This window comes from Boleophthalmus pectinirostris, unplaced genomic scaffold, assembly GCF_026225935.1.
Source record: "Boleophthalmus pectinirostris isolate CB_2022bp ecotype Guang Dong unplaced genomic scaffold, ASM2622593v1 HiC_scaffold_21, whole genome shotgun sequence".
In the NCBI taxonomy this organism is placed as follows: domain Eukaryota; kingdom Metazoa; phylum Chordata; class Actinopteri; order Gobiiformes; family Gobiidae; genus Boleophthalmus; species Boleophthalmus pectinirostris.
In genome coordinates this window covers 35550966-35564014 of record NW_026571175.1, presented here as the reverse complement: position 1 = coordinate 35564014, position 13049 = coordinate 35550966, and the positions used below count along the sequence as shown (strand labels likewise).

General features: G+C 39.8%; 1 protein-coding gene across 1 annotated transcript; it reads left to right on the top strand.

Annotated features, from left to right (window-relative positions):
• The first annotated feature begins 9420 nt into the window (after positions 1-9420).
• evx1 (even-skipped homeobox 1) lies at positions 9421-12716 on the top strand. Its single transcript, XM_020925020.1, has 3 exons — positions 9421-9730; positions 10887-11125; positions 12201-12716. Exons 1-3 carry the CDS (start codon positions 9421-9423, stop codon positions 12714-12716), a joined length of 1065 nt encoding a protein of 354 aa, XP_020780679.1.
• The last annotated feature ends 333 nt before the right edge of the window (positions 12717-13049 follow it).

The window sequence follows — 13049 nt, the reverse complement described above, 5'->3', positions numbered from 1 at the left end:
TTTAGACCTGGTTTAGACCTGGTTTAGACCTGGTTTAGTCCCGGTTTAGTCCCGGTTTAGACTTGGTTTAGTCCTGGTTTAGACTTCGTTTAGACCTGGTTTAGATCTGGTTTAGACCTGGTTTAGACCTGGTTTAGACCTGGTTTAGACCCGGTTTAGTCCCGGTTTAGACTGGTTTAGACCTGGTTTTAGACCTGGTTTAGACCTGGTTTTAGACCTGGTTTAGACCTGGTTTAGACCTGGTTTAGTCCCGGTTTAGTCCCGGTTTAGACCTGGTTTAGTCCCGGTTTAGACCTGGTTTAGACCTGGTTTAGACCTGGTTTAGTCCCGGTTTAGACCTGGTTTAGACCTGGTTTAGACATGGTTTAGACCTGGTTTTAGACCTGGTTTAGACCTGGTTTAGACCTGGTTTAGTCCTGGTTTAGTCCGGTTTAGACCTGGTTTAGACCTGGTTTAGTCCCGGTTTAGACCTGGTTTTAGTCCTGGTTTAGTTTCCTGGTTTAGACCTGGTTTAGACCTGGTTTAGACCTGGTTTAGACCTGGTTTAGACCTGGTTTAGACCCGGTTTAGACCTGGTTTAGACCTGGTTTAGACCTGGTTTAGACCTGGACCACTGAGGGATTCCACAGATATAAAGCCACATGAGAACAGAAAAGAAATTCAACCATTTAATGTTGAAAATCACATTCTGTTGTCTAAAGAAAGTGTTTTTTGTTTTTTTTTTTTATCATTGTGTCATTTGAATCAGTTTTGAAATTGAGTTTGAAACGTTAGTATTAGTTAAATAAATACTTGGGATATAACGATATCCAAATGTCTTGATACGATACTTTCACTCTACGATATTTATTGCCATATTTTGTGGAGGCTAAAACAATTGTGAATATGTTACTTTTGTTTTTCCTTTTAAAATGCCATGACAATACAAGTAATTCATATTTAAAAGTGCTTAATAACAGTTATTTCTTCATGTAGTCTGCAAAGGATCATGGGATATGTAGTTCTCTCTGTTTTTAACTATTACTGCAACACGACGTAGATTTTAAGCACTTGCGATTCGATATATTTTGACGGTCCACGATATTATTGTGAGGCTTTTGACGATACGACATCACGATATTTTGGTTATTGTTACATCTTTAATAAAAACATGTCACCTAATGTACTTTGAAAACATATTTTGTACTTTGGGGTCTGTATTTTGGAGGCAATTTATAGTCAAATAATTTCAAACGGCATCACAGTATTGTTCTGGATCTGTCGCGTTAAACCAGAAAAGTTTCGTAGTGTGGCTTTAAATTAAGGATCTGCTGCTTATTTGTCTCCTTAAAGATGTTATCGCTGTCTCCAGAATGTTCCACAGTATTGCATTAAACTTATATACTTCAATGGAGACAAACAGGTGACAATAACAGGCCAAGTTACAGGTCAGGTCTGCGGAGAGGCGACCACACTCAATAACAATAAAGCATCTAATGTATATTGACAAGTTTGATGCCGTACAGTGATCAGTGCAGACACGTCAAACTCAGGCCCGGGGGCTAAATTTGGCCCGCAATATAATTATATTTGGCCCGCGAGATCAAATCAAATCTGTATCAGAGCTGCTCACCGTGCACAGATCAACTATAGAGACATTATTTATTTAAAATGTTGTTATTATTTTATATTCTACTTGTTCTGGATTCAATGTTTAAGCAAAACTATTATTAAATATTTACTAAGGTTAAGGTTTAACATTACAGATCTTGAAAGAAGATTAAATTGTTCAATAAATATTTAGTTTGGCCCATGACTTAGTCCCAGTTTTTAATTTTGGCCTCTGAGTTTTTGTTTGACTCTCCTGGATTAGAGCGAACAAATTTTCAGAATCCAAACTGGGACGTCCTCGGTTTGTGGTGTTTCGTAATAATAAAATGAAGTGAAACGAGTGAATTAAGGGACATTTTTATGCACTCTGCCCATTTATGACGAACCTGTGAGTCGGTATGGTCACATTTTCTTTGTGTTTTGGTCGTTTTTTCGTTTTTTTTTTCTGTTTTACCTAAACAAATGACAGTGTATGTCTCTTTTTACTGCTGACAGGGATCAGATTGGTCAAAATTTGGGACATTTCTTGTATAAAACTGGGACAAATCAGTGGTTTTGTGTAAATCTGCTGGGACAGGGGACACAGGCTCAAAACTGGGACTGTCCCGGGTACAGTGAAACATTCTGGGCCGAGCATTAACATCTCCATGGAAACGGAAAAGTTACATATTTCACCTTTAACTCAGAAGTGGCAACAGTTTTCTGAGTGTGATGATTTTAGCTGTGGTAAAAACAAAAAAAAACATAAATATAAGTTTATTAAATACTCGAGTTCCAGGGACTTCAGATGAAAAAACGCCTCTCTGACTAATTCTGGTACATTTACAGAAGTGTCCCTGCTAAAGAAACAAAATAAATAAAATTAAATTGAGTTGTGAATCTTGAATATTTATATTATAATAAAAAGTGCAGTTTTGAAACGAAACTCACTGACTCCTGACCCGAATTCTGAATATTCATTTCAGTTTCTTTGATTTGTTTTTCATTAAAGGTGCACTATCTAACTTCATCAACTTGTCTCCATGGCGATGCCGTTGCTTTGCCTTGAATGTTCCACAGTACGGCATTACACTGAACTATGCACATATTCGAGTATTCAAGTACAGATGTTTTTAATGCTCAAATACACATTGAAAATCTGTGAGTGGGGTCGCCTCTTCAAAGACCTGAGCTGTCATTTTGCCCGGCGCTGTCACCTGCTTGAAAGTCGAAGTTTAATGCCATACTGTGGAACTTTCTAGGCAAAGCAATATAACATCACCATTTAGACAAGTTCCACCAGAAAAGTTACATCTTGCACCTTATTTCTGCCAGCGGATAGACGATCGATCTTAAAAGAAAACAAAAAAACTCTTGAGATATTTTCCGCAAACACCAAAAAACTAAATCTAGTCAAGTTCAGGTGACTTGAATAAAGAAAGCTTCATCATGATTTGTGTTGTGAATTTCATTTCTCTCCAGCGACTAAGTCACCAGCCAATCAGAGAAGAGACAGACATTCTGTGTTGGCAACGATTCCCGAGATCGAGGATTTAAAGCCGGAACAAAGAGAATGTTTGGTGAATTTTATCAAGAGGAAAGACGTTATTGTCCTTCTTCCTACGGGATTAGGGAAAAGCTTAATTTAGCCCAGTTAGTGAAGCATTACATACATCACGACCAAACAGCAGCAACTGGTTAAATAAAAAAAGTACCCGCCTACTGTCGAGCGAACGAATCCTAATGCTGCGAGGTCACACGGTTTCCACCAAGTGAAACCGTCTGATGAATCAGACTACCTTTTTTCTGCCAGCGAATAGACAATTGCTCTTAAAATAAATCAAAAACCTCTTGATATACTTTCTGCAAACACCGCACTGCAAAAAATAAAATCTAGTCATGTGAAGATGACTTAAATTAAGAAAGTTTGATCATGATTTGAGTCAATTTCACTTGACAAGTAAAATGATCTGCCAGTGGAACAAGACTTTTTGTATTTAAAATATGAAAATACATCCTGGTACTTTTAAAATAAGAAAAACAACCACTTTTTGCACTAAAAATAAGAAACAAAATCAAATGTTGCTTGAATTAACAAAAAACACACTTATTCCATTGGTAAATAATTTGACTTGTCAAGTTGAATCAACTTTTTTCCAGTATTTTTCCTTTAACTGAGATGGACCAACAGTTTTCTCAGTGTGATGATTTAGTCGTAAAGATTAAAAGTATAAATATAAGTCTATAAAATAAATGAGTTCCAGAAAAAAAATTCAGTTTTGAAACAAAACAACTCGATTCTGAAAATGAATTTTGACGTGTTGAATCAGTTTTTCAGAAAATGTCTTTTCCTGATAGAGGGTCTGCCACCTGCTTGTCTCCATGGTGATGCTACTGCTTTGCCTTGAATGTTCCACAGTGCAGCTTTACACTTTTTAACTATGTCACATTTATGCAGTTGATGTTGATGTTTTTATTGCTCAAACACACATTACAGACTTCACCGATCTGACAGAACTTGGCCTGGAACCTTCACCTTCTTGTCTCCACGACGACACATTAAAGTCAAAGTTTAAAGCCATACTGAGGAATATTTTAGACAACGCAAGAACATCACCAATATAGACAGAAGTTACATCTTCCAGCTCACGATTGCTCTTAAAATAAACCAAAAACAACTCTAGATGTACTTTCTGCAAACACTAATATCACAAAATCAAGTCGTTTTAACATCACCGAGCTCACGCACACACACACACACACACACACGGGGGACTTCTGAGGTCAAAGGTCACGCTATGAAGCCGCTATAAAGCCTCTCGACGGAGACAGACTGAGCGCGAGGAAATGGCCTGGTGCAGATTTGTCATATAGATACGGCGTTTATCCTCAGATGCCCTCCCGTCCCGTGTGCTTTCAGAGCAGCCGAGCAGAGCCGCTGTTCCTGTGAGTCACACACTCGCCAAACACACACACTCAACAAACACACACACTCAACAAACACACACACACTCACCGAACACACACGGCCCCAGTGAAGTGCACGGACTCCCCGGGGCGCAGGAAACCACACTGATCAAATCACTCAGCGCCTGACGGGCTTTTGTGAACAAGAACGAGGTAAGTACACGTGACGTAACGATAAATACAGTTTGTGTCGGCGACGCTCGTGTGTAAAAATATAACACAATAACACGAGCACGTTTGACCCGCTTTATTCTGCACGGCAACAAAAAAAAACAATGTCTAGGTGAGTTAAAATGACTTAAATTAAGAACATTTGACTTTATTTGAGTCGATTTAACTTGACAAAACAAATGATCTACCAGTGGAACAAGTGCAACATTCGATTTTGTTTCTTATTTTAAGTGCAGCAAGATGTAATAAACATATTTAAATACAAAAAGTCTTGTTCCATTTTACTTGTCAAGCAAAATTTACTCAAATCGTGATCAAACTTTCTTAATTTAAGTCATTTTAACTTGACTAGATTGTGTTTTTGGCAGTGTAAAACTTATTTTGACATGTTATTCGTCATCGTTTTTGCCTAGAATGTTCCATAGTACGGCATTAAACGTGTTTTTCTCCATGGAGATAAACAGGTGATGAAAAAAAAAACATCTATGTGCATTAAAATGACTTAAATTAAGAATATTTGGCTTTATTTATGTCAATTCAGCTTGACAAGTCAAATTATCCACCAATGGAGTAAGTGTGTTTTCTTAATTCAAGCAACATTAGATTTAGTTTCTTATTTTAAGTGCAAAAAGTTGTTGTTTTTCTTATTTTAAGTGTAGTAACATGTAATAAACATATTTTAAATACAAAAAGTCTTGTTCCATTTTACTCGTCAAACGAAATGAACTCAAATCGTGATCAAACTTTCTTAATTCAAGTCATCTGAACTTGACTAGATTGTGTTTTTTGCAGTGTATAACTTATTTTGAGTTAAAGGTGCACTGTGTAACTTTTCTGGTGGAGCGTCTGCCTTGATTTTCACTTTGGAGACATCATTTTTTGTCATTGTTTTGACTAGAATGTTCCGTAATACGGCATTAAACATGTTATTATCCATGGAGATAAACAGGTGATGAAAAAGTTCACACTGCACACTGGAAAAAAGCAATATTTAGGTAAGTTAAAATGACTTAAATTAAGAATATTTTACTTTATTTGAGTCGATTCAACTTGACAAGTCAAATTATCCACCAATGGAAGAAGTGTGTTTTTCTTAATTCAAGCAACATTAGATTTAGTTTCTTATTTTAAGTGCAGAAAGTTGTATTTTCATGTGTTAAATACAAAAAGTCTTGTTCCACTGGCAGATCATTTTACTTGTCAAGTGAAATTGACTCAAATCATGATCAAACTTTCTTAATTCAAGTCATCTGAACTTGACTAGATTTTGTTTTTTGCAATGTATAACTTATTTTGACATGTGATTTGTCATTGTTTTGACTAGAATGTTCCATATTACGGCATTAAACATGTTTTTCTTCATGGAGATAAACAGTTGATGAAAAAAACAACATCTAGATAAGTTAAAATGACTTAAATTGATAATATTTTAGTTTATTTGAGTTGATTCAACTTGAAGTAAAATGATCCACCAGTGGAACAAGTATGTTTTTCTTAATTCAAGCAACATTCAATTTAGTTTCTTATTTCAAGTGCAAAAGTTGTTGTTTTTCTTATTTTAAGTGTAACAAGATGTATTTTCATATTTTAAGCACAAAAAGTCTTGTTCCATTTTACTTGTCAAGTGAAACTGACTCAAATCGTGATCAAACTTTCTTAATTCAAGTCATTTTAACTTGACTAGATTGTGTTTTTTGCAGTGTATAACTTATTTTGAGTTAAAGGTGCACTGTGTAACTTTTCTGGTGCAGCGTCTGCCTTGATTTTCACTTTTAGATGTCATTTTTTGTCATTGTTTTGACTAGAATGTTCTGTAGTACGGCATTAAACATGTTTTTCTCCATGGAGATAAACAGGAGACTCCACTGAGCTGATCCAAAACAGAAGAACATTATTACAATATCTCCATGGAGACCAGCAGGTGATGAAAAAGTACACATTGCATCTTTAATTCTAATGTTTGTGCCAGATTTTGTTTTACACTGCAAAAAACAAAATCTAGTCAAGTTCAGATGACTTGAATTAAGAAAGTTTGATCATGATTTGAGTAAATTTCACTCGACAAGTAAAATGATCTGCCAGTGGAAAAAGACTTTTTGTACTTAAAATATGTTTATTACATCTTGTTACACCTAAAATAAGAAACTAAATCCAAGTGTTGCTTAAATTAAGAAAAACACAGTAGATAATTTGACTTGTCAAGTTGAATCAACTTAAATTAAGTAAAATATTCTTAATTTAAGTCATTTTAATTTACTTAAATATTGGGGTTTTTTTGCAGTGTGCAGTGTGAACTTTTTCATCAACTGTTTATCTCCATGGAGAAAAACATGTTTAATGCCGTACTATGGAACATTTTAGTCAAAACAATGACAAATGACACCTCCGAAGTGAAAATCAAGGCACACGATCCACCAGAAAAGTTACACAGTGCACCTTTAACTCTGGCAACATATCAAAATAAGTTATACACTGCAAAAAAACAAAATCTAGTCAAGTTAAGACGACTTGAATTAAGAAAGTTTGATCATGATTTGAGTAAATTTCACTTGACAAGTAAAATGATCTGCCAGTGGAACAAGACTTTTTGTACTTAAAATGTGAAAATACATCTTTGTTACACTTAAAATAAGAAAAACAACAACGTTTTTCACTTGAAATCAGAAACAAAATCAAATGTTGCACTTGTTCCATTGGTGGATAATTTGATTTGTCAAGTTGAACCGACTCAAATAAAGTAAAATATTCTTAATTTAAGTCATTTTAACTCACCTAGATATTGTTTTTTTTCCAGTGTGCAATGTGAACTTTCTTCATGGAGATATTAATGTTCTTCTGTTTTGGATCATCTCAGTGGAGTCTCCTGTTTATCTCCATGGAGAAAAACATGTTTAACGCCGTACTACGGAACATTCTAGTCAAAACAATGACAAATGACACCTCCGAAGTGAAAATCAAGGCACACGATCCACCAGAAAAGTTACACAGTGCACTTTTAACTCTGGCAACATATCAAAATAAGTTATACACTGCAAAAAAAACAAAATCTCATCAAGTTAAGATGACTTGAATTAAGAAAGTTTGATCATGATTTGAGTAAATTTCACTTGACAAGTAAAATGATCTGCCAGTGGAACAAGACTTTTTGTATTTACAATATGAAAATACATCTTGCTGCACTTAAAATAAGAAACACAACGACTTTTTACACTTAAAATAAAAAACAAAAAAACAAAATTGAATGTTGCACTTGTTCCATTGGTGGATAATTTGATTTGTCAAGCTGAATCGACTCAAATAAAGTAAAATATTCTTAGTTTTAAGTCATTTTAACTGACCTCGACATTATTTTTTTCCAGTATAATTTTGTTTTCAGATAAAGCACTAACACTGCAATGTGATTTGTGAATCTCTGACCCAGTTCCTTTCAGTCGTCTGTTAGACTGTGAACTCCCTGCAGCAGTAAATATCAGAAATATGTTCCAGTTCATCTCTTAAAAACCTCAAGTTGTTTCTTACCATCACCTGTTATATTTCATAAAAAGTAATTAAAGCTTTCTTAAAAAATCACATCACATCAACACTATTTGTGTCATTTATTCTGTTAATATCGTCTGTATTATTGTGGATTAGTTGTTTTTGTGGATTTTTTCTTATATCATGATCTAAAATTTGGCTAAAATTCTCATGAAAGTATCTCCATGGTTAAATTTCATAAACAGTGTGTTGAATAATAAATACTGATGTTTTTTATTATTGAAAAAAAACCTACCTTTTACCACGAATGAACACCTTTTATTTTCAAATGCTGTAACTCCAAAAAGGATGGGCCTAAAAGTATAAATAGAATAGTATTTCAGAATCCAGTCACGTGACAAACTGACTAAATATGGGTCAAGCGTGTTAAAAAAAACAACAAAGAAACGTGTGTTAGTTTTATTACAGAAGAGAAAGACTTAGAGGGAAAAGGGAGGAGATGGAATATAGTTTTTTACATGAAACGATAAAGATTCTGCTTAACCGAAGTGGCCCACACGAGTTTAAGAGTTGAATTTTAATGAGTTTATAGATTTAATTTGGAAAAAGTACAAATAAATGAAACATTATTTGTATCCTTGCGCAGTTTTAGCACGGGTTTGCCTCTTTAAATCTTTCATAACAAAAGAACACAAGCCTTTTGGAAGAGAGATATATAGAAAATGTATATGCACAGAGAAATATTAGTAAGCATAAAGTAAATTTGAATCTGGTCTGGATGAAAAACGGTGCGTCTTGCTTTGGGTTGTGTGTGTGTGTGTGTGTGTGTGTGTGTGTGTGCTGCATGTGCCTCACGTTATAAATAAAACGTGGAACAATGAGCATCAAAGCGGAGAGTGTTGACATTTGTAAAAACCGTGGCTCTGGAGTCCTCCCGGCGCCCCCCCCCTCCGCGCGCACCCACGACCAATCAGTGCGTGTCGTCAGCGGGGGGACATAACAGTGACAGCGGCGGGAGGAGAGCGCAGAGAGGGGGAGAGAGAGGCTAAGTGCTGACCCCTCCCAGCGCTGCCACTACCACTACCACCGCCGCACTCTGACGCGCTCCTCTCCCGGATTGGATCGCATCCCCGTCTCCCCTGCACCACCACGACCACCACCACCACGACACTCACACACACACGCGCGAGAAATCCTCCCGGTCATCCCGCTTCCCAAACACGCACGAGTCCCTCCATGGAACGCCGAGAGGAAGTGGTGATGCTCGCGTCCGGAGAGGGGGGGCGTCTGGCGACAAGCTTGGCCGGAGAGGCGCAGGGGAAGCCGGGACACAGAGGCTGCGTGAGCCCCTACTCGTCCAGGGACACGTCCGAGGAGAGGATCCGGAGCGTGGGCGCGTCCTCGGCCGGGGCGGAGATCAGCAGGCAGCCGGCCGCCGGGGAGCAGGCGCACAAAGACGGCAGCAGCTCGGACCCTGAGTCGGACTTCTACGAGGAGATAGACGTGAGCTGCACGCCGGAAAGCATGGACTACCCCTCGGCTAAAGGTACGACAACGACACGGTGCATCTCTGCTTTGATTTTGGTCCTTCTTGCTCACAACAAGACACCACACCAGCCTCTAACCCCTCAGCAGTCCAAGTTAGTAAAAATAAAGCTGTTAAAACGCGTTTGTTCGACTTCCTTAACTGCATCTTTACCGTAAACCGACGTGTCTCCAATTACGCGTAAAACCGTTTATGCGTAAAAATTCAGGTTCCCAAAAAAAAAAAAAAAAAAAAAAAACGTGAGCACGCACTGACAGTTCCGCAGTCAGCTGTTGTGTCAAGTGCTCCCGGTGCGCGCGGAGGTGACACCCACATCCACCACCAGGCAGGCACCCAAACTACCAAACTGGAGCGCGCGCAGACGAGGGTACAGCGCACGCAGGCGGAACACGTGCTTTGAAATGAATGTGTGCGTAAAAAATTGTACGTGGCCGCAGGAATCTGGAAGCGTATGAGTGTGTAGCGCGAGTTTGTGGTGGTGTTTTTGTGCAGAAATCTTGGAGGAGCATTCCTTTCCATTTACTGGAGCGTAGGAGGAGAAAATACAGCAGCTTTTACGTGACAGTTTTGATCAAATAATTACGCACGGTTGTCAAATCGTTTACGTAACGACTTTCTCTCGCCTTGTTTGTGTTCAGTGTGCTCCTAATATATTTATTTATGAACTCAGATCGTTTTAAAGCGATGCAAGCCTTGTTGTCAGGCCCAAGGCTCCACTGACAACAAGCAAGACACGACTGAGTGACAGGTGGAAATCCCTGACAAATCGTTTCGCTTTTTTGTGGGTTCTGTTCGTGTTATAATGTTTTTTGTCATAACTATTGCTTATGCTTTATTTATTTTTGGTAACTTGTGGGTTATACATTCATAAACTGTCAATATTTCTTAAATTGCATCTTAAATGTATGAAGAGGGTTTTGTTTTAGTGTGATTAAAGGGAAGGGTAGGAGCAGATGTTTAAGAGGCATTTTGGGAGTGTTTTATGGAAATGTTACAACTATTAATCGCTTATTGAAAATGTATGACAGCAAATTAAAGCTTACTAGGACAAATTACGTCATTGTGCTTTGCTGTCAGTCAAAACGAAGCAAAAGTAGCCCCTAAGAAACAGCGGAAATGTTCTAACGCGTGACCCTGGTGTTTGGAAACCCCGCAGGTCCAAACGGAGACTCCCCGCACCATCACCACGCGGAGAGCAGCTCGGATCCGGGGAAGGCCACGCCGGGCCCGGGCTCCCTGTCCTACGCCGCGGACCAGATTCGCAGGTACCGCACCGCCTTCACCCGGGAGCAGATCGCGCGTCTGGAGAAGGAGTTCTACCGGGAGAATTACGTGTCCAGGCCGCGGAGGTGCGAGCTGGCGGCCGCGCTCAACCTGCCCGAGACGACCATCAAGGTAAGCTGTCAGTCCACGGTTCAGAGTCGCAGAAACACCAAACTGACCCAGCTACAAAAGAATAACATGGCCTGCAGCATAAAAGAAGGCCCACACGAATAACTTCTTACGCTTTCCTTTGGATTTACGCAATGATTTTGGACAATAGTCTTTGTTTTGTAGCAACACACTTTTGGTTGTTGCTCTATTGTTTTCAGATTGTAGAATGGGATAAAAAGAGTGGAATGCCTCTTTTTCAGAATAAGAGCAGAAGCCAGTGTTGTTCTATTGGCTATAATGAAAAAATATCCCAAATATCCATCCAAAAATCCAAATTCATCCACCAAAATTCATTCAACCTCTCCTAGACACAGGCCTACTTTTCCTCACCAGTTCGCAGTAAAACAAAACAAGAAAACAAAAAAAAGAGGGTGGAGTCTAGCCTATACTATATTTATTTTTAATCAAATTGTGTGAGTCTTGCCATCTTGCCAACGACTGCAGGGGCTAACACAACCACAGCAAACACACAGTCCCACTCTGAATCTGGTCAAATGCAGATTAGCTGCGATGACAGGCGGGATCGAATCTGTTTAACAAGTCTAATCAGCGGTGGGTGCGCGCAGTGACACTTTGTGCGTCCATTAGTGGCCAAATTACTGTGCCAAAAATACAGGATTATTAAAACAACAGAAAGTGCTCATTCTTTTGATTAATTTAAAGCTATACCAGTCTAATTTAAATGCAGGTTTAGTGTTTAATGTGTCTCTAGGTCTGGGAGATAAGTGCGTAAAAAGTGCGTGCGTAATGAGCGTAATCCGCCAAATTAAACAAATTTTGGAGACAGTTAAAGTGAGTTATTATTTAAATGGTGGAATTACGTAAAGTTAAATCATGCATTTTACAAATAAAAGATCAAAGGGTTCCTATAACATATTGACAAAGTCTCCACTCAAACAAATTATCTTGGTGAGTGCATCTTTGTCATCCTCTTTGTATTTGGTCGTGCGTAAAAGCGGAACTCCCCGTGCGTATTTGGCCACTGCCCATGTGTTAAGGTTAATGTGTAACGGGCTGTGTCTCTGCCTCGTCCCAGGTGTGGTTCCAGAACCGGCGGATGAAAGACAAACGGCAGCGCCTCGCCATGACGTGGCCCCACCCCGCGGACCCGGCCTTCTACAGCTACATGATGAGCCACGCCGCCGCCACTGGGAACCTCCCGTACCCGTTCCCCTCGCACCTGCCCCTGCCCTACTACTCCCCGCTCACCTCCGCCCCCGCCTCCTCGCCCTTCCCCAACCCCCTGCGCTCCCTGGACGGCTTCAGGATGCTGTCTCACCCGTACCAGCGCCCCGAGCTGCTGTGCGCCTTCAGACACCCGTCCCTGTACCCGGGCCCGCCGCACGGCCTCGGTCCCGGGGGCAGTCCGTGCTCCTGCCTCGCCTGTCAGTCCAGCAGCCTCGCCTCCAGACCGGCCCCGACGCCCGCCTCGGACTTTGCGTGTTCGCCCACGAGCAGGACTGACGCGTTTGTGACGTTCACGCCCGCCGTGCTCAGCAAATCCTCCTCGGTGACGTTGGACCAGCGAGAGGAAGTGCCCCTCACCAGATAAATATTCAGAATCGCGGAGCAGCATGAAAAACTGTGCGGACTGTCGCGCTATTTTCAGACAATGCGAACCAACAGGGGCCTCGACATGGCGCACGCTGAAATGGAAAAGCTCTTATGATTATTTCTCGTCTTTCCACGCGTCCGTATCACAGCCCACGCGATGTATTCATGCTCTTCTTTAACAAGGAGAGGATCTGTCTCATTAGACGTGACTGGGGGCCCCCGCGCTCTCCAAAAAGGGCCCTTCAAATTAGTCGTATGTAAGGCAGGGGGCTCCGATTCTGAATTAATGATAATACCAGAAGAATAAAGATGGAGATGGAAATGGCGGTGT

Coding starts and splice junctions, on each gene's coding strand:
- evx1 (XM_020925020.1), top strand. CDS start 9,421: ATGGAACGCCGAGAGGAAGTGGTGATGCTCGCGTCCGGAGAGGGGGGG. Junction 9,731..10,886: donor GGACTACCCCTCGGCTAAAG/GTACGACAACGA, acceptor GAAACCCCGCAG/GTCCAAACGGAGACTCCCCG. Junction 11,126..12,200: donor TGCCCGAGACGACCATCAAG/GTAAGCTGTCAG, acceptor GCCTCGTCCCAG/GTGTGGTTCCAGAACCGGCG.